We start from the raw sequence: 24619 nt of genomic DNA on the forward strand, positions 1-24619 counted from the left end.
AGAATCAGCATAAAATCGAGGTAAGAAAGATTTGGTTGGTGTCTTTGCAAAGGGAAATGCTGCAGTAGGTTAGATTGGGAGAGTCCTGCTATCTTAACAATGGTCTGAGTCTTTCTGCATTCAAGACTGATCCATTAGCTTTTAAAACACTTTGTGCCATAAGCTGCTCTTATTCTTATCCTAAACATGGAGGAAATCTATCCAGGGAAGCAAAAGCTATTATTAAAAGCCACGAGGCAGCTTCTAGCTAGGAGTAGACCGCCCTGCTTTGCACCTAGACTCTGTTAGAAAATGTACCAGCTTGAGTCATACAAGTGGCTCTTCTTTTTATGTTTGGTGATTTCTTATTTGACGTTTTATTGCATTTGCTTACACAGAACCATATTCTGGCATACTCATTTATGTCATGGAACATCTTAACCCGCATGTGAGCTCAAAGACTGCACTGGGATTATTCATTCGTAAGGTATTTTAGGAAGTAAAGATATTAGATCTGCCCACTGAGTGAGGAGTCTTAGAGAAATCCTGAGGGATAAAGTACTGCTCAATTAGCTGTGAGTTTGTCTGCACACACCGCAGCAATCTCCTGGATGTGAGGCACAAGAGAATAATCAGCTGGCACTTTTCCTAGCTTTCCCAGACCCCTTCAGAATGTTTTCCCATAGAGATGCAGGTCAATATTCAGCCTTCAATCTGGGTGACCCCTCTAACACCAACTTCTGACCGGTTGAGTTTGTTAGCAGCAGCTGACCATGTTGTGCTGATCCCTCTCCGTTGTTTCATCCATGATTTCACATGATGGTTTCCCTGGACTTTCTGGTTTCAGTTCCATTGAAGAGTGCACTTGGGTCCCTCAGGCTCTGAGGAATTTGAGATCAACCAGAGTGTCGTGGTCAGAGGTAGCAGTGAATTGCTGCAAAGTGGGATTGGTTATTTTCTACAGATTTCCTCAACTCCTGAGGTGAAGCAAAGAACCCCTGTTTCATACAGTGCTAACAAAGGAGCCTTTCAAACTGTTATTCAAGGCAGGAGAGTTGTTTTAATGAGGGAATGCTATCACCTCTATTTCATAGCAGCACACCAGCCTTCTCTTGCTGTCACTTGTGTTAATGGGAGTTTCCTTCTCAAATTTGCCTTTGGTCCATCTGGAGAAACAAACCTCCGTCTGTTCTTTGGGAACCTCTGTGAGTCACTCCTCTCTCACTTGAACCTCTAATTCAGAGTGAGGTGGACTTCACTGTTAGTTTGGTTATGATGTCTCCCTTGGGCTCCTAATTTTCATCTCCAGTCCTATTGCTGGCAGCCTCTCCACTTGCTTTTTAAAATGCCCTTCCCAGTCCTTTGCCCACTCATGAATCTGCCACGGAAAGGCACTTAAGGCAGGAGAGTTGTGTGGATTGTGGCAGGTGTGAGTATGGTCTGACTGTAGGGAATCCTCCTCCATGCTTCTGAACAAGGTATTGTTTATTTATAAGCATAAGAGACAGTAAATAAGTGCCAGTATGTATGAGGCTCCAGGTACAGCTTCAGTCTAGATATGGACAAACCTCACCAACTTGGAAACAAATTTTTAAGTGTTAGATGTAAAGCACTTGAAATTCATAACAACCAGCAGTTCACTGCACCAGATTCGTACAGATGAGGTTATTTTCCAGTTAATCATCTGCCTCTGTGCTTCAAGATAAGGTCCATTCAGGATGAGAAATGTGACTGTTTCAGAATCTGCCTCATCCAGCTGAAGTAGCTGAAAGCACAGAAACAACCCTAAAAAATCACCACTTCTCGTTAGAATATTCACTGATCCGAATGCTTTAATGCTGTTTGTTTTGTACTCACTTCTCTTTGCTCACACTGGCTCTTCTTGCAGCTGAGGAGGGTTCTGTTCAGCTTACTGCACAAAAATCACTTTTTGGCTTTTGATTCTTGTCCAGACTTCTGTTTCCCCTTTTCTTTTCCTTTCTTTCCTTTGTTTTCCTTGCTATTTAATTCCATCAAAGGTTTCAAATCATGCTTAAGCAGCCCACGCCACATATTTCGGATCTGAGAGAGAATATAGTCTGGTTACCTTGGGGAAATGGATAAAAGCCAGGCACGTTGTGGCCACCAAAACAACTCTGAATTAGAGTACATTGTTTGCAGCTTAACACCTGACTTTTATCGTGTGTTACTTTTTCAAGAGGAATTCCTTATCAAGGAGGACACCAGTGCTGTCATCCTCCAGATCCTCCAAGGACTGCATGGCAATGGCCTCACGTTTTTAAATGCCACTGCTAAATTCACAAGAGTAGTCTGGGAGAAACACATTGATTCACAAAGAAATAGCAGGTGCTACATGAGAGGAAGAATTTCAGTTTCAGAAGAATCGAGGACTGTTTGCCTTTCCTTCCTTCTTGCCTCGGTTTTTTTTCTGAGCTAATTAATTTCATGTTCCATCAGTGATGCAGACTGATCTTTTGGGAAAACAAAACAACAACAGAATCCCACAGCAAACTCTGTTTTGTTCACTGTGTCTGCATATTAGAACTTCAGTTCTCCATAGTCAGAATGCAGCAAGGCGCCAGATAGGTTCATCTTTAAGCACTGGCCAGACTTAAGAGGACCTACCTTGAATTTAGACACAGTGACCATTCCCCTATCACTGGACAAAGAAGTAAAGAAAGCGCCATTGCAAGCTGTAAGGCTGTTCTGCCGACAGTGAGCAGGTCAGGGCAGTAACACTCTGATGTTTGTGGATGATGCCCAGCACTCCATTTCCTCATGGTTCCCTATTTCCAGCCCTAGTGTGATCAGTACTGCTCCAGGTAGTGATGTGTTGCAGAGTGCCCTGTAGATTGTTCTAAACTGTCTGATCGCTAAAAGCACTGCTTCATTCATACATACATACATACATCATAGTTGCTTTTAAACACCTACCTTTGCAGACTTGGCTTTTTTAAGAGCTTTTTGCTCTAAGTACTGTAGGATAGCAGAAGTCCCTTGGCAGTACACTTCAATGGGAGGGTCTGTCATAGGGTTCCCATCCACAAGGATCACCTGCAGCTGCTGCAGTCTGGCCAGATCCTCAGGCAGCTCGGACAGCTGATTGTTCTGAAGGAGCAGTTTCTGCAAACCTGAGCACACAAAAGCAGATACAAAGGCTGTGACACAAAGGACAGGAATGATGCAAAGCATTCCTGCATTCTCCCTGCAGAGCAGCATATGGAGGAGGCATAAACAATTCAGTCTGTGCTTATTAAGAGTTGGAGTACTAAACATCCCATCAATAGCACTGTTTAAAATTCAAAGTGCCCCTTCCAGGTATGAAGGGATGGGACTTGGTCTCTCCTAGCAAGGCACATACTTCACTAGGTAAAGGCTGGCAGTCCGGTGGCCAAATCTGCGATGTCATGCACAACAGCACTATTGAACTTACCATACATAGAGATGTATTGGAGAACAGGGGAAGATGGAAAGACTGGAGAACAGAAAGCGTGTTCCTCATTAGTGCCCTGGAATCAGTGGTGTGCCCTGCTCCCATCAGTGTATGCCAGGAGCTGAGCCCCAGGAATCTCCCCAATCCTCTGAGCTTGGGCACAGCACTTCTTTCACCCTCTCACCTTGTAACATCTCTCCTATTTGCCCCTTAATGCTGCTGGGCCAGCACTAAACACTGTTCTGCCTCCCTTCTCTCCATCCTCCCAGAAGAATAAGGTCCTTAGGGCTGCTAACACAAAGATGATTTCTCACCTTGCATTTGGCTTAGAGTCCTTGGGAGCTTCTTAAGGAGATTGTTCTGACAGTTGAGTACTCTCAAGTGTGTCAGTGAGCCAAATCTTGGGGGCAGGTACTCCAGATAGTTATCCTCTATATGCAGTTCTTTCAGATTCTGGAAAATATGTGTGCACAATAACTTTTCTTGCTATATTATCAAAGTACAGGGAATATCAGCAAGTGGAGAAATGAGCTTTAAAAGCTGAGACATCATTGGGATCACTGCCTGATAGAGATGATGTAAGTTTTAAACACTGACTACTGATGTTCTTTCTGTTCTGATAGCCCTGGCCTGATGCTGCACCAGGTTCCTAAAGGCATAAGGAGAACCCTCAGTTCTGCATTTGGGAGCAGCTGAAGTACCAAACCACAGTAAAGACCTCCCTCCCCCCCACGTTTTCCCTACCTTTAAGTTGATGATATCTTTTGGCAGACTTGTCAGTTGAATTCCTTTATTCTGTCCCAGATATAATTTCTCTAATGACTCCACGAGGAAGATTTCCATTGGGAAGTTACTGAACTGATTTTTGGACAGGCCGAGGCATTTTAAATTTGTCAGTTCCTGTATTTCTGCTGGTATCTAGACACAATCATTAAAGATACATTATGTCAATTAAACAGTAATTGTAGGGATTAGTCTTCAGAGAAAAATCTCTAGGAAAAGCTATGGAGCTTCACTATTATTGATAGATGAACAGAGAATGTTCAACTCGTTAATATAACATTATATCTCACAGTATGGTGGAAATGTTTGGGGGAGGGGAAATATTGTTTCCTCTGCTGGAAAGATTTCTTATGGGGTTAATTTTATTCTTAGAAATGTTTGTCTGCTTCTTCACTTCTTCTGTGAGCTCAGTGCAGGGCAGAGTCATTGAAATGAATCAAAGCTGAAAGTGATTCTTTTGTGTGAATTACCACTTGTCCAAAGGTAACCTTCAAAAAGAAAACTGCACAAGGGAAAATCTCCTTGGGGGGGGGGGGTGGTAGAGTTGCATTACTTAATAAGTGAGGTATATTCTCTGCCCTCTGATGAGTATGTCATACTTTAACGTACTCAACTGTTTATTATCAAGTGATTAGCAGATATTAATGATTTTAAAGGCATTTACAATATGACATGTATTTTAATGTTGCCCTGTGCTCTGTTTCAGTTTTTCATGCATTGGTTCTACAGGAATGCAGCTCTTATTTTCCAGCTTACACAGAAAGGTGGTGAAAGAAGCACCCAGCTCTGACAGCAGTTCCTCCAGTCATTATTCATCTTTACAGTTCAGCACAAAAGTAAGTGTCTCCATGCTCTTGCTTTTCCTTCTCTGTCTGGATACTCAGCTGTCAGTGTCAGTGTGTCACCCCAGCTCAGTGCATGTCAGGGGAGTATCTTCAGTAGGGGAAGGCAACTCCCAGTTGTACTGACGAACATTAAACTTTGCAAAAGGGAGGGCTCGGTGAAGCAAGAATGAAAAGAAAGGAACAAATACCTCCTGTATTTGATTGTCATCCAGGTTCAATGTTTCCAGGTTTCTCATGGAGCAGATTCCTTTGGGAATTTCATCAAAGCGATTTTCACTCAGGTCGAGGATCCTGATACTGGTTATCGTGGTGAAGGATCTGTGTACTCTGCGCAGCCCGGTGTTCCTCAGATAAACATGGGTAAGTGATGTCCAGGAGTCTGTCTGGGCTGGGAGCTCCTCCAGGCTGTCACCAGACAGGCCGAGTTTTCTCTTTTTAGTGAGATTCTTCAAAACTGAGGGAAACTTGCGCAGGGGATTATGAGACAGATCCAGCACCGCCAGCTTCTGGCAGCGTTGCAGCGTAGGAGGAATGGAGGATAAGTTATTAAAAGCTAAGAATAGCTTAACTAAGTTTGTCAATGAGCCTATCTCTTCTGGGATGTGACTGATTAGATTTTGTTCCAGGTCTATTATTTCTAAACTAACAATTTTACTAAGCTCAATGGGAAAATTTTCAAATCTATTGTTTCTGAGGTAAATTTCCTTGAGTTTTTTCAGGTTCGCTGTTTCTTTTGGCAGGCACTGCAGATTATTGTCAGAAAGGCCAAGAAGTTCAATGTGAAAGAGGTATTTGCAGAGCTCCACTGGGATTTCATTCAAGTTTATTTGATAGAGCCTGAGCTGACGAAGGGAGTGCAGGTTGCTGATAACCAGCAGAGAACTGTAAGAGAGTGGGTTGTTACTTAAATCTAAGCTCAGCATACTTTTCAGTGTCCCCAGCTCTTCACATACGTCCTGTATGTGATTGTGGTCCAGGTAGAGAACCTTCATGTTCTTCAGGAGTTTTATTTCTTTGGGGATGTTTTCTATCAGGTTCTTCTCCATGTGCAGCTCTTCCAGATTCTCTAGACTGAAGAGCTCTGGTGCAATGGTTTGCAGATGCTTATTGGCTAAATCAATAAAAAAAACGCAATCTGTGTCATGGCTGGGAATCAGAACTTCATTCTCTGGCACTTCATTCACTGGTTGTTCTTGTGCAGTCATAACATCCTCAAAGTCAGGGGGGTCACATTCAGCTTCAGGGTAATAGAAGTACTCTATGGTGTCCTCCATGTTCTCCTCAGACTCAGCCATCTGAAATTCGTATTTTTAGACTAATTTAAAAATCAACAGTACTCAAACACTGCGTCAGTAGGGGGAGAAGTTAAGGCTGAGGGATCGGTCCTACTTACTGTCAGTTGTACCCCTGCAAAAGCTGCTTACATTCCCTGACATCAACATCTGCAATACACACAGTGTGACTGTGACTTTGAGTCCAGAACCCCAAAATGCCATATCAGAAGGTGGCCTTTGTGAAGTCAGTGGGGCAGGAAGATGCGACTTCCATGGGTCTTCATTTACAAAGATTCTGAGGAAAAGGGTCTTCTGTAACAGAATAGTTTCTTAGCCAGGGAGATTCCAGTGAGCCTGATATTTGATAGCACTTTAATTGCAGAATTTGGACTGTAAAAGAGTGTGAGGTGGAAAGGTGACTGCCTGGCTGAGCTCTGCTGTCTCCAGGAGTGAATGGTGGTAGCTTTGGGCTGACAGTGAAGGGAGTGGGGGCCAAAGCTGCCAACCACCTGGTACCTCAGGGGTGACCAGAATGAGGGGAAAGAACCGAAGGGCAATGAGGTGTGGGGAGAGTCACACTAAGCTTTGTGGTCTCATTAAACTTTGTATAGCAGCGTTTCTTTTCATTAGTTCAGTGGTAAGGAGTGAGCATCCTGTGGGGTGATGGGAGTGCACAATCCCAGCTCAGCCTTGGGTTGTATGGGAGTCAGTGGGAGGATCTCAGTGGAAAGTGCATTTCTGAAGCACGTAACCAAGTAACCACACTGATCTGTGTCAAAGCTCCTTGGAGGGTGCAAGCAGAGCGCTCAGTAAACACTGCAAGGATAAGTGAGACCAGTGCTAGTGTGGAAGTGTAACGCCAGCACCAGGCCTCCCCATCCAAGGTGGGCAGCAGAGTGGCTCCTGCTCCTTTGGGCACCCAGACACAGAACCAACTTCCATCACAGGCTGCAAGACAGAAGGGAAAGGGACCTGTCTATGAATATTACTTCTAAGTGTTTGTATTCTCTGTGATGGCAGATAACTGCAATTCTTTTCATACCAGGACCCATTTTTACTGTTGCACATCCCCTGGCACAACAGAACGTGGGTCCATGGAAACGTTGTTAGGCTGCCATGGCGATGCAATAACTGTTTGTTTTGTTTTCAGGCTCGTCATGTCTGTTCCTCCAGCTCTTCGTCAGCAGTATTTGCAGACTTGCCAGAATCTGAGCCAACCTGAGAATCACTTTGTTGCTCATGTGCTTCAAGAAGCCGATGAAAGCGATAATATGTAAGAAAATAACAACCAGCACGTTTCAGATACTTCTGAACTCCTTAAACAAGGTGGTGGGACAGGGAATGGAGCAGTGAGAAAGTTTGTGCAGTTTCAGGCTTGAGCACAAATCACACTTATCGTTTACTGCAGAAGTTCTGCTTTGACTCATCCTGACATCTTGGCAGAAGTCTGTGACTGCACATCCCTCCTGGGCAGCTTTACAAGCAATAAAATCAAAAAAGTGAAAAATGAGAGGAATGGTAACTTTACATCCCTTAGAGAAGCCAAACCCACTATCCACTCATCCTAACTCCTTTCCTGTTTTCTCGCTCCTGTTTATAAAGGCTCAGCTGCATCCAGTTACCTTCCAGCTGGTAGTGCTTTCCTGAGCTGTCTCTGAGTCAGGACAAGGTTCTGACCACACAAACTGCTTCTCCTTTTGTGGTTAGATAGACCTTTCTGTCAGGGATGCACCTGGGGTTGGATTTAATTGTCCTTTGGAGAGAGAAGACAAGAGAAGACAAGGTTGGGCAGTAGTTTGTGTTAGCTGTTCTGCCCTGAGGGCAGGATAGAACAAATAAAGGAAAGAAGGCATGGATGAGGTTACCCCTGGGATAGAGTTCTCTGTCTGTGCTCCTCTTGTCTTGCTGCTTTCTGCTGTCTGTGCACGTGTGGTCTTGCAGCTGTGTAGTATCTTCAGAGTAACGAGATGGATAGCTAACATGCCAGGGAAAGCAAATAAGAAAACATCTCTTAACCTGAAGAAAGAATTCTTTTTGCTGCTATTTTCCTTCTTATGTGATTACACTTTTATGTTCTAGCAGACAGAGAACAGGAATCACATTAAAAATAGCTGGAAATAATCGCTTAGTGCCTGTGCAGAGAGTTACAGATGAAGATGTTCAAGTTCTTGCCTCTGTCTTATGCAGTGCTGTATTTGTCACTGGTAAGTATCTTCACATGTTTGACGTTAGTGCTAATATTGTGCTGGTTTATCATTAGGCAGCAAATGTCACACACAGAAAATGAAAGTAATAGAAAACATAAGCAGCCTTGATTTCAGCTTTAGTTCATCTTTATCTCTTTTTGTTTACAGATAAACTAATTGTAGGTATGCTCCTATCCCATTATTCTCCATCTTTTCCAGGTTTGGATCTGAGGTACAACATGTTGACCGATGTTGGAGTAAAGCACATGGCAACGTTCCTCCAGGTGCCAAAATGTTTGTATTTCAGAAACCTGATTTATTTGGCTGTGGTAATATTTCTGTGGTGTATTTGATACCAAGACTGCATCAGTTTGTCAGAATTCCATTAATTTGACTTTTGCATCCAAATCACTCCCAATAGGATCTCACATTATGGTTTCTCAGATCAGTTTTAATTTCTGATAGTAAAATATGTCTGATCAGGATGTCTGAAGAAAGAACAGTGCAGTAAGCCAGGGGTTTTGAAGCTAACATTCAATTCAACAAAGTATGCAATGGTTGCGTGGATTATGCCATTTGTTTTGTGTATTCTGTCCTTTCTCAGCCTTTCTGTGAGTCTAAACTTAAGAACCTATAATGCTGCCTTTTTACAGTTGTGAGCACTGGCAAGCAAATCAAAAACAGCAACTTTGAATTCAGTGTCTGTGCATTCACAAAATACCTGCAGGTCTGTCTCTGGGCTTCACCTGCCTTGTTTGATCGTGTGGGCTCCTAGGTGGCTCACATAAGACTGTGAGGATTTACCCACTATGTGTTTTCATGTCTCTCCCTCATCTGATGTACTTCAGCATTCTTTAACTGCTTTTCCACATCAGGGGCTGCCCGTAATGTGATGCAGGACAGAGGCTGTAAGTACACATATAGCACGTGCAGGGGTGCAGTAGAAGGAGGTCTCATTGCTTTCTGCTTTATTTGTTCTGAAGGAAAACTCAACTCTGCGATACCTTAACCTGATGTTTAATGACATCGGAGCGAGTGGAGCTGAGCTGATAGCGGGTGCTCTCCATGTGAGTATTAGTCTGGGAGATTCAGACAATGGCATCTCGTTTGATATTTTCTGCTTCTGATGAGCTGTGCGAGCTGTCCTGCCAACAGAAAGCTGGCTGAAAGGGCCCTCTGTCCTCAGCACTTTGCTGTAACACAGTGACTGCTTGTTTTCCCAAGGCAGACTTCAGAAATCAGGTTTCACACAACAGAAACGAGCCCTGTGCTGCCATTAGTCCTTAATTATCACAACTATCGCTGCTGGACTATTCTGTGTGAAAAATGTGGTTATGTTGTAGGATGTATAACATCATCAGTGTTTTCCTTAGGTTATGAATTTTTAAAATCACATATTAAATTTGCCTGTACCTTAATATCAGCAGACGTCTGGATTCTGGATGCCTGAGACAGGTTGTTAAAGCTTTGCCTCACAGCAGCATGAGAGTGTTTGTTGTTTTTAATGTGGTTTCCCAAGGAAACAGGGTTAGCGTGTAAGGTTTGTTTTGTCTATGAAGTGAGACTCACATGGGCTCTTCCTTCCTCCTTCATAGTCTTTGAGCTAATCTCATAATCTTAACTGAATTTGAGAGGCCTGAAATGCTGAGACTGCACGATAGGAATGTGCATTGCCAGTCTATGCAGAAATACCTGCCTGGATTATGTTCAGCTGCTTAGTGCTATCTCCTGGGCACGGTTCTTCTGGAGGGACCTTTTGTCTGTGTGTGACAGTGAGCAGGATTCACAGGGAAAAGGGCAGTGATGTTTTTATTAAGGAAATTGAAAGAAAATGATTTTATTTTCTTTAATTTTGTCTAGAGCAATGGAACTCTTCTGCATCTGAGAATGACTGGAAACAAAATAGGCAATAAGGGTGGACTGCACTTTGCTTCAATGCTGCAAGTGAATTGCACCTTAGAGAAGTTAGATCTTGGAGACTGTGATTTGGTGAGTAAACCAGTAGAATCCTCAGCAATGACATAATTCTTTCAGGAGTCTTACAAAGGTGCTGCAGTGCTTCATTAAGAGAAAACATCATCCGTTGCCATTGATTTTGCATTCTATGATGGCTGGAGGTAATGCAATATATAATATTGCAGTGTGTGCTTGGAAAGGCGTGCTATATAAAACACGGAAGTCATAATGTGATACATTGCAGCCGCTGTCCTTGGGAATTCTCATTATTATATATATAAATGTGTGCCTGAGTTTGCATGTGCATGCATGTAAATCCTGTCTGACTGATACCTGAAGAAAGGTGGTGTTCTCCTTCTAAAGTGCACAGTACTATGAAGCTTAAAAGTTATCCTCCTCATAGTTCTGCTGCTCATATTGGAGCTCAACTCTTTGTTGCCATAGCTGTGGCAGTGCTGAGTTGAGCAGAAAGGCCCCTAGCTCGATTTTAGATAACTTGCTGCCTCCTGGAGTTGAGTGCTGGGACTCCCCTAAACTTCAAGGGGAAAGTCAGGAGAATAGGAAGTGGCACAAGGAATAGGTTTGACTGTAACGTAACGACTGTGACTGCCACAAAGAGGCAGGGAGAGATCTGGGGGTCAGGTTAAAATGTTATTATATAATACATGACTCGTGGAATTAGAGAACTTTCTCCCAGACTGGAAGGAGGAAATACCTTCCAGAAACTGAGGAGGATGTTATCAATATGAACAAGTACCTCTTGGAGATCCATCATTCTTGCTTTTTATTTTACAAGTTGCTGAATATCCTACTTGTTTGTAGTTCTTAGTCTCATTCCACTGTTGTTCTACATGAAGGTGGTACTGGTGCTTGCAGGCATTTGCAAACTGCACTTGTATTTCTCCAAGGAGGCAGAAATAACAGTATTTCCAACAAGAGCCTGCTTAGTGGCTTTGATCTTCTCACAATTCGTTCTAAGTAGTCATGGTAATATGATAGCTTGACTTATTCACTGGACAGGTTTATCTACAGGACTTGCATGTTTTCATTCGCAGGGTACGCAGTGTCTAATAGCAATAGCAGCAGTCCTGACTAAGAACAAAGCAATCAAAGCAATAAACCTGAATCGTCCATTGCTGTACAGCCAAGAGGTAAGGTAATAGACTGCAATGCCAGCTCAGGCAAAGAGAGGAGCACAAGTGAAATCACTAATGATAAATTTATGGACATCTGGGCTACTCTGGGTTTTCATAAGGTGATAACATACTGTGGAAATACACCCACGTTTTATGCAGCCTTGGGCTGCCCTTGTTTAACTAGAAGGTTAGTCTTGTTTTGTTTTTTCTTGGTACATATGCATTTGTGAAGTAGTGGAGGTGACTGGGTGTTACTGAACCAGACATGCACTTTGCTGCCAGGGCTTGGAGAGTTTTATGCATCATTCAGCAGAGTGAGGGACAAAAGCTGTTTAGCAGGAACTGAGGGAAGGACAAAAGACTGCTTTTTATCTGAGCAGGGCATGGGCGATTGCCAGAGGCTGCAGCCTGAAGAAAGGCATGCTTAACAATATCCCTTATTCATTGTCCCATGTGGTTTTGTTTCACTATGTGAACTTGTAGCTTGAATTTAACAAATGAATGAACCTCATCAATGTAAAACCTATGATGTGTTTTCTATCCAAAACAAAGACACAAGAACTTCCAAAACAATCGAGCACTGAAGAGAGATCAGTAAGGCAGTGTTTCCTGTGGGCAGCACCCTGGGCACTGGATATCTACATGCACATGGGCTTCTGCCTGCAGGCGTTCAGCTCCTGCTGTTTCAGCAGTATCAGCAGTTTTCAGGTGCATGAGGTACATGCTCAATTGTCCTGATGGCGTGGTAATACAATAAATTGCTGTGAAGGCCATCTAGATCTTCCCATGTCCCAGAGATGTTTTCTACAGCTTCAAGAGCTGATATGAACAGTGAGATAGCTTCTTCTCTAATGAGACAGGGATCTGATCTGCCTAACTGCAGTTTTACAAGTCCATTTACATCACTAGTATTGAAAATAAGGGCCTAGGCTGTATCTGTGGGGAACTTTCTCTTTGCCATTGCTGTCATTTGCTGAGACCTGTGGATTGTTCCCTTGTTATTGACTCAAAGAACTCATTCAGCTATTTTTGTAATAAAACATGGCAACCTCAAAGTAAATTTGCACTCTTACAGTGACAGGGCACGTTTCTCTTCATAGCAGTCACATAAGTGTCATGGTAAAATACAATGATGGTGAAAGCTGATCCAAATGCAGGTTTGGTAAAGCAATGACTGGGAAGGAAACTGGTAAGTGATTCATGCATCGATGCTCCTGATGTTTGCAGGGATGTACAGTACTGTAAATCTGCAAATACTTCTGTTATTTTTCACCTTTTTTTTTGGTTGTAATAATGCATCACTTCCTGTTTTCAATACAAAGCTGTAATACACAAAACGGAATGTTACTGACAACCAGGGTTAGCTGTTGTACATGTATCTTCCTGCAGCAAGACCATCTCTTATCCTAAAGTACAGCTTAATAAAAATGTGTTTACTCCCAGGAAGAGACCACAGTCCGGGTAGCTTTGACTCTGAAAATTAATTCTTCTCTTGTGGAGCTACATTTGTGCAAGCATGAAATTAAAAGCTTTGGTATAGAGCGACTGTGTGAGGCGCTGTATGAAAACTGCAGCCTGAGATACCTTGATCTTAGCTGGTAAGAGTTAGTACAGGTCCTAACCCTGACCGACATTAGACACTCATGTTCTTAGTATCTCTTTTTAAAGTATATATGCATATCTCTTTCAGTAATAAAATCACTCGGGATGATGTGAAATTTTTGGGAGAGCTACTGAAACAGAACCAAATTCTGGAAATCCTGGATCTTAATTCAAACCGAATAGAAGATGATGGAGCTTTCTACCTGAGCGAAGCTTTGACTTTGTACAACAGGACTCTCAAGGCGTTAGTATTTCAGTAGCTTCCTCAGGGTTTGCAGGCGTAACCACAATGAACATAGGAGACTCAGGCTCTACTGTGGCTGAACTGATGTGCAAACTGTGCTTTGACATTAACAATCAAAACAGAAAACTCACAAAGTTCCAAACTTCGTGGTTCAGCTGAGGAAGGAAGAAACAAGTGACAGGATGGAATTCATGTGCCCAGGCATAAGTGTCTTTATTTCTCCTTTGGGAGGGAGAGGATGAAGTTTAAATTGGTTTTGTGATGGTTCTACCCATCTTACCTGTGACTCATTTTTACATTCATTTCAAGGAGAAGGAGAGGAGCTGTCAGATCTTTATTGTTCTTTTTCCATCTTTAAAGCATAGGTCCCTGTGTTGCACAGGTGTACACAAACTAGGATCTGGAGGTCTTCAGAATTTTAAGATAAGCAGATATATCCATAAAAGGCTGAGGCTCTATATTTGTTGATTCTGACCTTCTGCACTTAAGAAAATCCTCTGTTTAAGTTAGCTTCCAGGTGAACCCAGAAGAGCTGTAATCTGTCCATCAGTGTGTATTCTGCAGCCCGCATTAAGCCGTGCACCAGCAGGAGGTATAAAGCTGATCAAAGGTGTTACCTGAAGCCATTAGTTTTAAGTAGCAGACTGAGGAGGTGGTGGCTGCTGGGTGCCTCTGAAAGCCTTCCAGGCTCACCAATGTAAAAATAACTGCCACTCAACAAAGATCAAAGCTTAACCTGGCCAAGGCCTGGGCTTCAGAGCAGACGGGAGATGAGATGTGGCCACCACACTTACAGTCAGCCACTGATACTGAGGAACTGAATGGCAAGCCAAACTAGCTGCATGAGTCATGGAAATGCCTTGAGACACAGCACAATGCCAGAGTCCAACCTGCCTGTACCAACCTGAAAAAGATATATATATTAATAGGAATGGGCTTGATACAAATATCTTATTACATCATAATAGAGAATGTGATTATACATATAAAGTATAACTTTGTAAAACTCCTAGTAGTTTTAACTAAGATACGGGAATGCAGTGGCTTAGCATGCTTGCATAACTATTTTCTGTTTATTAGGTTGTCCGTAGTAAGCAACAATATAAGTGGCAAAGGGCTGGTAGCTCTCTCAGAGTCAATGAAAATAAATATGGAATTCTCCTACATTTATATCTGGGGCAACAACTTTGATGAAGCTGCCTGCACGGTGAGTACTGGACTGAACTGACCAAGTGCTCACCCACTGTGTTTTACCTTCTAGACCCTTCCTTACAATCAGAGTGAAGTGTTCTATGTCAGATTTTTGCTTCATTCATTTCAGGCATTTTCAGCATTAATTCAGGCTGGCCGCTTGAAACCTGATTGCACAGATGTGGAACCGTATGAAGTGGATGGGCACGTTTACCTTGCAGAGCTCTCCCATGGCCTTAAGAAACATTACTACTGGACGCCAAGTTATGGGGAGGTGGAGAACACTGCTGCTAATTCCAGTCTGGCAATTGCAGCTGTTTCAGAAAATCTCTAAGGTAGGATCTTGGTGTGCTCACAGGGGTTTATCTGTCTTCTAGTACAATAGATATCAGACACACTGCTGGTTGTTTCTTCTGTGTCTTATCAGAAAAATCGGGTGTTTTTTTACTGCCAAGGAAGTGTAGTAAACCTTGCTGTACTACTGTACTGTGCAGAGGGCAACCTTTCTACCAGGGTGCTTTGGTGGTTGTGTTAGACTGCTTCCCTCCTCCTTTTGTTGCTACCCCTTGTAGTTATAAACAGCAGACACGAGGTGAGGGAAAAATACAAAACGAGTTTATTAAGGTCTAACATAAAACACTTCAGGCTAAATATGTACAACTCCCTGCCCAGGAGATTATAAAATCGAGAGTTGAGCTATATACAAATAACAGAGGAAACGCTGTATATACATGAGTGATACTTCAAAAATAATTTAACCAAAAAGCAGTCATTAATCTTAACTCTGCTGCAAGGCTTATCAACGTCCTCTCCAAAATCACAGCCCTGAAATCCTTGATGAGGGACTTGTCCACACTTGACAAGAAAACTTCTTGCACTTTGTGCCCACAGATAGACACCAATTTAGATAAACGCCATACAAGGAGTTATTCCAATGTGAGTATTTGAAACAGCTGATTCAGAAATGTATAGTTGCAAATAATCTATTTGGGTAGAACTGGGATACCACTGAAACAATTATGTTTCTGAGATAAAGTAAGTAATTTTCTCTAAATTACCAATAGTGGATTAAAATCCTCTTTCATTTTGCAGGTTGGTCTCAAGAATGAGAGGACTCCCTACAAAAATTCCATGTTTCCCCCTGTTCATCTCTTAAAGAAGTTACCAATATTGATATACACCACGTACCTCCAAAATGAACTCTTTAAGCCTAAGAATTAATGTGCAGCTGATTTCCATGCATCTATTGGCACAAGGTACTGTACAGACCTGCTTCTTCAGGCCCTATAGCACCCAGCCTGAACGCTCCTACAACTTTAATATATATATATCTCTTTCTATATATATTTAAAATCTATATTCTATTAAATGAATACAGTTGATAGAGATCATACCTCAGCAGCTGAGATATCTTCACAAAAGATGAGGCTAAGAATCAAGGTTCTCAGATGAGGACTGAAGAGTGCAGTTCACTACATTATTGCTCTGAGTCAAAATTACAAGCCTGTGTATTCTACTAAGAAAGGCTAAAAGTGTTGTCTTGTAAAAAATAATGATTATCTTCTTGTCTATAAAGAAAACTAAGTGACTATGAAAGAAGGTGGTACTGATAGAAGTATCTAAACAAATCCTGTATAAATCTAAGTACTGTTTCAAAAAGTCTGAATATCTAAGAATACAGCAACAAGCTATTTTAGAAATATAAAAACAGTCCAAACAAACATTGTTATGGAATGCGTCTTCTAAGTAGGAATGTAGTTATTTCTTCCTAGAGCAATATAAGCTCTTGTCTTTTAGTCTGAATTTTACATTAATCCTCAGATAACGATAGTGTATCATTGGTTTGTCTTCCAGAGTCAGTTTAACGTGAAACTTATCGATCACGCAGTGTTGCACTTTGTCACTACTCATGGCTAAGCCTCAATACTCATGGCTAAGCCTATCTCTATCCCAGGGCTCCTCCTCTGTATTCAGAAAGAGGAATCTTAGAACAAGGTACACAAAGTGCTCACTTGTGTTAAATGGAGTCTGGATTCTGATCTTTGTGGTTCTTGCATGCTGCTTGGCTGCAGAATCCTTCAGCTCCTCCATCAACAACAGGAACTTGGAAGGAAAAAAAACCAAACAACCATGGGAGAAGCAGTAGGAGGGAAAAGCCAAACAAAATCTGAGAACTTCATCTATTGCCCTGTGCCAGCCTTATGAAGGGCATCAGCTGTACGTGAATGGTGCAGGATGGATAAGCAAAGAAACATCAAGAATATGGCAATAATTAGCAAACTAAGTGAGAAATGCCTGCATTCAACTGTTCCTTGGCCACTCCGTGCTGTCTGTAGTAGATTTTATCATTAAATTGGCTGTATATTATGACTTCAGGCTGAGGGAGCCGAGCTCGTTCAGCCTGGAGAAAAGAAGGCTGTGGGGTGACTTAATTGCAGCAGAGAGAAGTCAACTTTTTGAAAGGGCAGATAACAGCAGGATAAGGGAAAAATGGTTTTAAGTTGAGGGAGGAAAGATTTAGGTTGGATGTCAGGGGGAAGTTCTTTACTATGAGAGCGGTGAGGTGCTGGAACAGCTGCCCAGAGAGGCTGTGGATGCCCCGTCCATCCCTGGAGGTGTTCAAGGCCAGGTTGGATGGAGCCCTGGGCAGCCTGGGCTGGTATTAAATGGGGAGGTTGGTGGCCCTGCCTGTGGAGATTGGTGATCCTTGAGGTCCCTTCCAACCCAGGCCATTCTGCAACTTAAAATATGATCAAGAATCAGAGTTCTAAGCATGCCCCAAACTAAGATGATCAACACAAAGAAATTAAATATGTTACTTGACAAGAACAAATGTGGGGAAAAAAAAAATCTATAGTCATGCTGAGGAGTCAAAGGACCATTTGCAGAATATTTAAATGAAATCCTCCAATAACTTTTTCACAAGGCTGTTTAATTAAGGTGCAGATTAATTTTACTCCATGTAAAACACAGTTAAGAGGTATCTCCTATGCTTTTCTATTTATCAATGTCTGGACACAAGGCATCAGTGGGAATAAAATGCTAGCACCAAGGAAATAACCAGCAAATGATACCTTTAAATACATTGATGGTACAGTCAAAAGACTGTTTCCTTGCTACTTCATGATTACTTGGGTAATGCTTACATCATGATAATGACACAAACTGGTAAAATGGAGCATAAAAAAGTACTCCTACTCTCGACCAGTCTTTAATGATCCTACAGAGAGCCTAAAAATGTCTTGTTAAAAAAAAACAACACATCTAAATTGCTAATAGTAAAACATACCTTTGCAAGTGTCTTGCTAGATACCAATTATGTGCAGTTACTGCAGATATGCAACATGAAAGGTAAATTAATACATAAATACTTGAGTTGAAACAAATCCCTGGAAGAATATTAATCTGCCCTGTTGTATTCTTCCTCAGTGTCCCCTCGTATAGCATCATGTAGCATTTTCACAGTGAAGGGCAGCATTTGTTTCTTCTTTTGAACCTACTGTCTAGCACCACAAGAAGCACAGAAATGATTATTATGAAGCTCCGGTTCACACATCACAGTTCAGTCAATGCATCTTTTCACCTCATCTGCAACACGCGTGTTCTCGCTCTTCTGGTGAGCAAATGCTGCTGCTTTGTGCCAGATCTGGGACAGTTTAGACATGTGAAAAAAACAAACTGTGGACAAGTTACAACACTAGATTCGCTTTAAAGACAAGTGACTTGTTGGAAGGAATACACAGAAGTATCTATGCCATTAGAACTGTCTGGGTTATCATGCTGAAGAAACTCTCCTTTACTTGTCCCATCAGGGACCTAAACACAGAGCTTTCTTTCCCTCTGCTCAGCTGAAGATGGACAGCAGTAATTCTATGAGAAGGACCCTCAGCACTGGCCTACCTGCCATCACACACCATTACATGACCTCAGGTTGCAGAAGTACAAGCTCGTTAGCACATTCAAATTATGACTTTCGCCCTTAAAAAGAAAACAACAAAAAAACAACAGCTCTGGACTGACACATTTAAACTACCAAAAATGGCTTAAATTGTCCTCAATTCACAGAGGGACTGAGGCAGGAAGGAACCTCTGGAGGTCTGGTGTGGTCTCCTTGCTCAAGCAGAGCAACCTAAAGCAGGTTGCCTAGGACCACGTCCTGGCAGCTCTTGAAGATCTCCAAGCAAGGAGACTCCAGCAAACTCTCCTGGCTCCCTGCTCCAATGCTCAGGTGATAATGTCACACACCAGATCAACAGGAAAGTAGTAGGAGATTTCCAAAATGCATGAGGGTATTTAACAGAGAATCCTTAAGGCAGGCATTGCTGGAAATCATGTCTCTCCTGGAAATAAGTGTTAATTGCAAACAGAAGGTTGATTGTAGATTAGCACAATTCAACAACAACGACAACAAAAAAAGACGGCACAGTACAATGGAAACACCTTACATCTGTCTTTACAGAGAGAAAAAAAAAAACCAGGAAAAATTCAGAAAGTGACTTGATTGATTACGTTCATCTTTACCAAAGGTAACTCATGTGAGTTCACTGCTGGAACACCTCACTGGCTCTGCAATGTCAGTATAATTGCTGCAAGAAAATAAACTGAGGTTCTGAATATCCAGTCACAGCAGATCTCAGTAACGTCTCTGACGATGGGGACTGACTACCTGCCACAGGAAGAAGCATCTGATGGTCTTCAGTGCCAATGGGAAGAGGAAGCGGTAAAGACATCTCGGAGGGTTTCACATCTACGGATTCTGATAAAGGGCTCTTCTGACTCTGAAGGGATTCTTGTTCATGGAAAGAATTATCGAGTGTATTGCAATCAGGGGGCGTTTCAGATCCTGACAAAAACAAAAACAGTTTATTTTCCCCAGCAATTAGCACATGGGATGACTTAGCAAATGATGCAGGAGTTGTTATTAGCAAGAACTAAGAGAACGTGATTTAACTGCTAATAGAGGTCTTGCTACAGATGGCAAAACACTACAGGACAGCAGAAGTGTCTTTACATGGAAGAATAAAAATGAAGAAAGGACAGATGTCCACCAATGATGAGCCAATAGCTGATGCTGCTTCTGAACTTTTCTTTACACAGAGAGCTTACCTGTGTGAACTTTTGTTTTGTGCTTCTTAAGGTTTTTTATGTCTGTGTAAGAATTTCCACACAGTTCACAAATGAACGGTCTTTCACCTGAAAAAAGATGATTGACAGAATCATCTTAAAATGGAAAGAAGACACAGTTGCAGATGCAAGATAAGATAATGGATTTTTAAGTTGTATTCTAAAAATGCATCATTATAACTGTAAGCTGATTCATCTGTGCCTTTATTCACAATAAGGCTGTTTCCAGGACTGTAGATTAAAGCAAGGAAAAAAAGCCTCAATGCAAGAGGTGAAGCCCTGATCAAACAGCAGCACTTACACTGTTACATGCAGATGTGTGTCTGAAATAGCCAATTTAAAAAGCCACCGACATTTTCATTAAATTATTTTCATGCTGAAATACATAAATTAAGAAACTACTGCTTCTAAGTGCAGCACAACGTGGTGCATTTTATAGGCAAAAGGGAAGAAGTAGAATATTATTTATTGTGCAGGAAGCGGCCTGTCTGGAAACTGACCTGTATGGGACCGAAAATGTTTATTGAGCTCTCCAGAGGAAATAAAACTCTTTCCACAAATGCCACAGATATACGGCTTCTCTCCTAAAGTAAACACAAGGAGTTTGTTATTTCAACATATAAACCAGAAAATACAGTATAAAGAACAAATTAAAATGAAACAGATACTATCCACTGGGAGAAAGAGCTCCCTAAACCAGAGTCAAAGAAAAAGAACACGAGAAAAGAACGGATTGAGAACACCAGAGGTGACCCCCAGCTCCTCCCAAGGCAGATTTCCTTCTCATTACCTATCCCCAACCCCTCTGCAGCAGCCAGTCTTACCCAACCAGGCCTGGCAGGGGATCTCCATGCGAGGTCTCCCCTTACCTGTATGTTTTCGGGAATGGGTGATGAGAGAACTTGAGACAGCAAAGGCTTTTCCACAGGTGTCACACACATAAGGCTTCTCCCCGGTGTGGCGACGCACGTGGTAGGTGAGCGTGCTGGCCTGAGCAAAGCGCTGACCGCAGCGATCACACACATAGGGCTTCTCACCACTGTGCTTCCTGCAAACAGACAGACATCAGTGTTCTGCTGGCAGAAAGGAAACTCATGCTCACAATTAAGTGATTTTCCTCTAATTTCCTCTGCTTTCTCCAGAGCTCCTCACACTGATGTTCTGTGAACTACAACACCTCATCAGCTGGGAGCTGATTTTGAGTTCGCAGTTTCTCACTGAAGGAAATTCACTGTCTGTTGACTTTGGGAATGAGTGCAACAATGATTCCTAAGGCAGCTGAATCACACTACGGGTCCTGTCTGTGTATCACTCACCATGAGAACTCAGCAGGCTTTGCATTACAGTGTATTTCACAGAATCATAGAACGGCCTGGGTTAAAAAGGACCACACTGATCACCCAGTTCCAACCCCTGGTATGTGCAGGGTTGCCAGCCACCAGACCAGGCTGCCCAGAGCCACATCCAGCCTGGCCTTGAATGCCTGCAGGGATGGGGCATCCACAGCCTCACTGGGCAACCTATTCCAGTGCGTCATCACCCTCTGGGTTAAGAACATCCTCCTACTTAAGGACAGAGTGATGACTCCTAACAAGGGAACTTAACCTGTACTCCTACCAAAAATGCAAAAGCCTCATAGAGGCTGCAGTGAGCAGAGGGACCCACTCTGTACCACGTCCTGTCAAGATCCTCTTCCGTCTACAAGTACTACAGGCAGTTATAAACAAAACAAAACTGCCATCGTTGCCACAATGGTACCAGTATGTACACTGCAATATCCATAAATTCATACAACTTGTAAATCAATACCCTAATGAGTGACCTCACAGATGTACAATCTATTTGAAGCTGTGTGAAGCAAGACCTGAGTTAAATGTGAAGAAATGACCAAATGATGCGAACACATGACTCGTACTAACACCAGAGTTAATCACTCTGTTTAAATAAACGTATGGATAAACACCTTCAGGATCTCACTTCTGCCTACCTGGCGTGAATCTTCAGATTGCTTGAAGTTGCAAACTGCAGATTGCACACATCACATTTGTACGGTTTCTCTTCTCCGTGATGCATCCGACTGTGGAACACCAGCTGGCACTTCTGAGCAAAGCCTTTGTCACACAGCTCGCATTTGTATGGCTTCTCTCCTAGCAAAGAACAAAAGCCTTGTACTGTCTGTATGAAAGCTTTCCAGTCCATTACCTGACAAAGCTCAAGTGTCTGTTCTAACACCTCATAAATAACATCTTGTAACATCCTGTAACCAGTCTGCTGAAGTGGGACCTGCCAGTAGAACAGCAGATAACACACTGTTTATGAACATATTACCATTTAAGAATAGGTAATAATTAATACCTTTTAATAAAGCCCCTTCTGCCATCCCCTGCTTATACATGCAGAAATTCCAATATCAGCACCCTCACAAGTAGAAAGAGCAGCTTATGTTCCTGCCAGAACACTGTCCTGGAGCAGTGCACGCCAGCTTCATCTTGCATATCAATGTTTGGTTTGCCAATAGCTGGTAATACATAAAATCCTCTCCCTTCATTACCAAATGAGCACAATGTTCTTCTGCAGTTGTACCTCAACAACTCCTGTTTCACCTTGTCTGCATCTTCACAGCTTGCAGTAAACACCTGTCATCTCTGTCAGTGTTACCTCTGAAATCTGAATGGCAGCTATGAAGGAAGAAAACTGCAAACTGTGTCCCTCTGCTGCTCGGGGGGTTAAGTACAGCAGCAAAAGCAGAACAGCTATACTGGATCAGACTGAAGAAGGAACTAACCCACTATTAAGTCTCGCTTCTCTAGGGGATAACGTAGGAAAAACAAGCAAGGTTCTTTTTTCCACCTCTGTATCAAATATATGTCAGAACGTTTTAAAAAAATATTAAAAAGCAGCAACAGAAATTCAGGTACTGTGAGCTTTTCATGCTCTACAGGCAGTAGTTTCTGGTGCTCCATTCCATGTCATCAGCCTGCAGAGCTAAGGGCAGCCAGCCCTGCTGCATCTTGCCAGGAACCAAGACACTCAGACTAAGCCAGTCTTTTTCAGATACTCCAAGTGGGAACTACAATTTTGCAGTGAAAAATCAAAATGCAAAGACCTTTTGAGTGCCGTATCCACATGCTGCTATTACAGAGCTCTACAGCCCACGAAGACAAAGCCCACGGCTTACCTGTGTGAGTCCTTACATGTGTTTTCAGCTGATTGCACTGAGTGAACGCCTTCCCGCAGAGCTGGCACACGTATGGTTTCACTCCTTTGTGTATCCTCATGTGGCGACGGAGGCTACTGGCTTCTGAGAAGACTTTCCCACACGTGTTGCACACTGGTTTTGCTTTGGAGTACTTCTGGTCGAGCTCTTCTCCTGCACTTTCCAGCTGGTAAGCGTTCTTGTCGCTGGCAATGTTAGACATGCAGTGCTCCTTCAGTGCACAGCTTTGCTGAGGCTTTCCCCGTTTCTGTTTTGCTGCAATAGTCTGAACTAAAATATCCTGTGCTGCCAATGTTTCACTTTCCACTACAGCTGCCAACTGCAGTTCAGAGCTATCGCTGCCCTGGGCAGCCTGCTCTGTTATCTGCGCCGCCAGCTTATTCGCATCCAAAAACATTTCAATGGATGTGTTCTCAGTCACATCGTTCTGGTATTGTACAGATTTATTCTGTACGCTTTTGGGGGAGCTGAAGTTCTTCTTTCGCTTTTTGGTTTGAGCAGATTTCTTTTCTAAAGGCGATTTCTTTGCTTGAGGTTGAACCAACTCTGCGGGAGGAATATCTGCCTTGTCCCGATCATTGTAATCTCGCAGGGTCAGGAGGCAGCTCTGCTGGTTCATTTCAATGTTTCCAGTGATGCTGGAGGTCTCTGTAGAAGAGGGATTAGCAATAAATGCAAAGTCTTCCATCTTTATTTTGCATTTGGTGACCACTTCTTCTACTTTGAGATAGTCGGCAGCCTGGTGAATTTCTTTAACATTCCAGCTGCAAGAAAACCAGACTTTGGTGACAATATTCCAGACAATGCTCTTAGAACCAGATGTCGCAAATGGAGCTACACCTCTGGGCTACATATTGGAAGCCCTCACACTTGACAGATACATTCTTGCCTTCCAGAGCAGCACTATGAGGAATCCTCATAGCACACAAAGTAACACAAGGGGAAAAAGCCCTTTCCTGAGCCGGATCGCTTTGCCAACAGGAATTGCACTTCGGAGCAACAGATCATATCAACTCTACCAACTTTGACACAAAACCCTGTGCTGCCCTAACTGCATTTCAATCACCTTCCCCCATTAACACCAGCGTTACCTGTCAAGGTTTAAGTTTCCCGTGTAAATAAACTCCAGGAGCTTTTGGAATCCATCCGCCTTCACTTGAGCCTGATCCAACACGACGGTGCCGTCGGTCGCGTCCCTGTAGAAGGCTCCGAAGAACTCGCTGAAGGAGGCGAGCACGTTGCGATGCGCCTTGAACTGACTGTCCCCGATCACCACGGTGCAGTCGCACAGGAACCCGGCCTGGCGCTGCTTGTTGAGCCGCTCCAGGAGGTGCTCGCAGTGGTGTGAGTACTGCATGGTGACAGCGAGCCGCGGCCTGCCCGTCCTAAGGGAGGAGAGCGACGGCTTTAACCCGCTGGGTCCCGCTTCCACCGCCACCTCCACGCCCGGCCCGGTGCCGCTATGGGCGCAGCGCGGCGTCCCACGCACCTGAGGACAAGCGGCGGAGCGACGCCCCCGCCTCAGGCCGCCATGTTGCGGTGACGCCGAGCGCCGCTTCCGCACTGAGACTTCCGGCGAGGGGCTACAACGGGATAAGGACGGGATAACAACGGGATAAAACAACGGGATAAGAACGGGATAAAACAAC

General features: G+C 43.1%; 3 protein-coding genes across 13 annotated transcripts; 1 reads left to right on the plus strand and 2 right to left on the minus strand.

The window, feature by feature from the left end:
* Positions 1–1785: 1785 nt before the first annotated feature.
* On the minus strand, positions 1786–6520 carry LRRIQ4 (leucine rich repeats and IQ motif containing 4). The gene is made up of 6 exons (XM_015871983.3): positions 6434–6520; positions 5229–6335; positions 4157–4330; positions 3727–3865; positions 2914–3110; positions 1786–2040 (listed from the first exon to the last, which is right to left on the minus strand). Exons 2-6 carry the CDS (start codon positions 6333–6335, stop codon positions 1903–1905), a joined length of 1755 nt encoding a protein of 584 aa, XP_015727469.2. The 5' UTR covers positions 6434–6520; the 3' UTR covers positions 1786–1902.
* LRRC34 (leucine rich repeat containing 34) lies at positions 5268–16350 on the plus strand. Of its 9 annotated transcripts, none has more exons than XM_032446623.2 (12): positions 5268–5400; positions 7465–7587; positions 8394–8518; positions 8720–8784; positions 9484–9567; positions 10361–10489; positions 11512–11607; positions 13036–13190; positions 13283–13438; positions 14519–14645; positions 14760–14964; positions 15722–15983. In XM_032446623.2, exons 2-11 carry the CDS (start codon positions 7472–7474, stop codon positions 14961–14963), a joined length of 1257 nt encoding a protein of 418 aa, XP_032302514.2. In that variant the 5' UTR covers positions 5268–5400; positions 7465–7471; the 3' UTR covers position 14964; positions 15722–15983. The 9 variants fall into 9 exon arrangements, with proteins under 9 accessions (XP_032302514.2, XP_085369474.1, XP_032302516.2 ...); XM_085513348.1 differs by having other exon boundaries at positions 8397–8518; positions 8720–8794; XM_032446625.2 differs by having other exon boundaries at positions 8397–8518.
* Positions 15223–24511, minus strand: MYNN (myoneurin). Of its 3 annotated transcripts, XM_015872000.3 has the most exons (8): positions 24460–24511; positions 24062–24355; positions 22932–23734; positions 21741–21900; positions 20623–20801; positions 20254–20337; positions 19736–19822; positions 15223–19472 (listed from the first exon to the last, which is right to left on the minus strand). In XM_015872000.3, the coding sequence occupies exons 2-8, from the start codon at positions 24325–24327 to the stop codon at positions 19204–19206; spliced, it is 1848 nt and encodes a 615-aa protein (XP_015727486.2). In that variant the 5' UTR covers positions 24328–24355; positions 24460–24511; the 3' UTR covers positions 15223–19203. The 3 variants fall into 3 exon arrangements, with proteins under 3 accessions (XP_015727486.2, XP_085369466.1, XP_015727485.2); XM_085513340.1 differs by having other exon boundaries at positions 22932–23618; positions 24062–24511; XM_015871999.2 differs by having other exon boundaries at positions 24062–24511.
* Between the last annotated feature and the right edge of the window lie 108 nt (positions 24512–24619).

Source organism: Coturnix japonica, chromosome 12 (genome assembly GCF_054131305.1).
Source record: "Coturnix japonica strain WE chromosome 12, WE-NBRP24, whole genome shotgun sequence".
Classification (NCBI taxonomy): domain Eukaryota; kingdom Metazoa; phylum Chordata; class Aves; order Galliformes; family Phasianidae; genus Coturnix; species Coturnix japonica.

Excerpts from the sequence above, each read along its gene's own strand:
- LRRIQ4 (XM_015871983.3), bottom strand. The coding sequence starts at position 6,335 with ATGGCTGAGTCTGAGGAGAACATGGAGGACACCATAGAGTACTTCTAT. Across the intron at positions 3,866-4,156 it reads AAGATATCATCAACTTAAAG|AATCTGAAAGAACTGCATAT; the intron begins GTAGGGAAAACG and ends CATATTTTCCAG. Across the intron at positions 2,041-2,913 it reads AAAAAGCCAAGTCTGCAAAG|ATCCGAAATATGTGGCGTGG; the intron begins GTAGGTGTTTAA and ends ATTCTCTCTCAG.
- LRRC34 (XM_032446623.2), top strand. The coding sequence starts at position 7,472 with ATGTCTGTTCCTCCAGCTCTTCGTCAGCAGTATTTGCAGACTTGCCAG. Across the intron at positions 7,588-8,393 it reads GCCGATGAAAGCGATAATAT|CAGACAGAGAACAGGAATCA; the intron begins GTAAGAAAATAA and ends TTTATGTTCTAG. Across the intron at positions 13,439-14,518 it reads TACAACAGGACTCTCAAGGC|GTTGTCCGTAGTAAGCAACA; the intron begins GTTAGTATTTCA and ends TCTGTTTATTAG.
- MYNN (XM_015872000.3), bottom strand. The coding sequence starts at position 24,327 with ATGCAGTACTCACACCACTGCGAGCACCTCCTGGAGCGGCTCAACAAG. Across the intron at positions 20,802-21,740 it reads AATCTGAAGATTCACGCCAG|GAAGCACAGTGGTGAGAAGC; the intron begins GTAGGCAGAAGT and ends GTCTGTTTGCAG. Across the intron at positions 20,338-20,622 it reads CCATTCCCGAAAACATACAG|GAGAGAAGCCGTATATCTGT; the intron begins GTAAGGGGAGAC and ends TGTTTACTTTAG.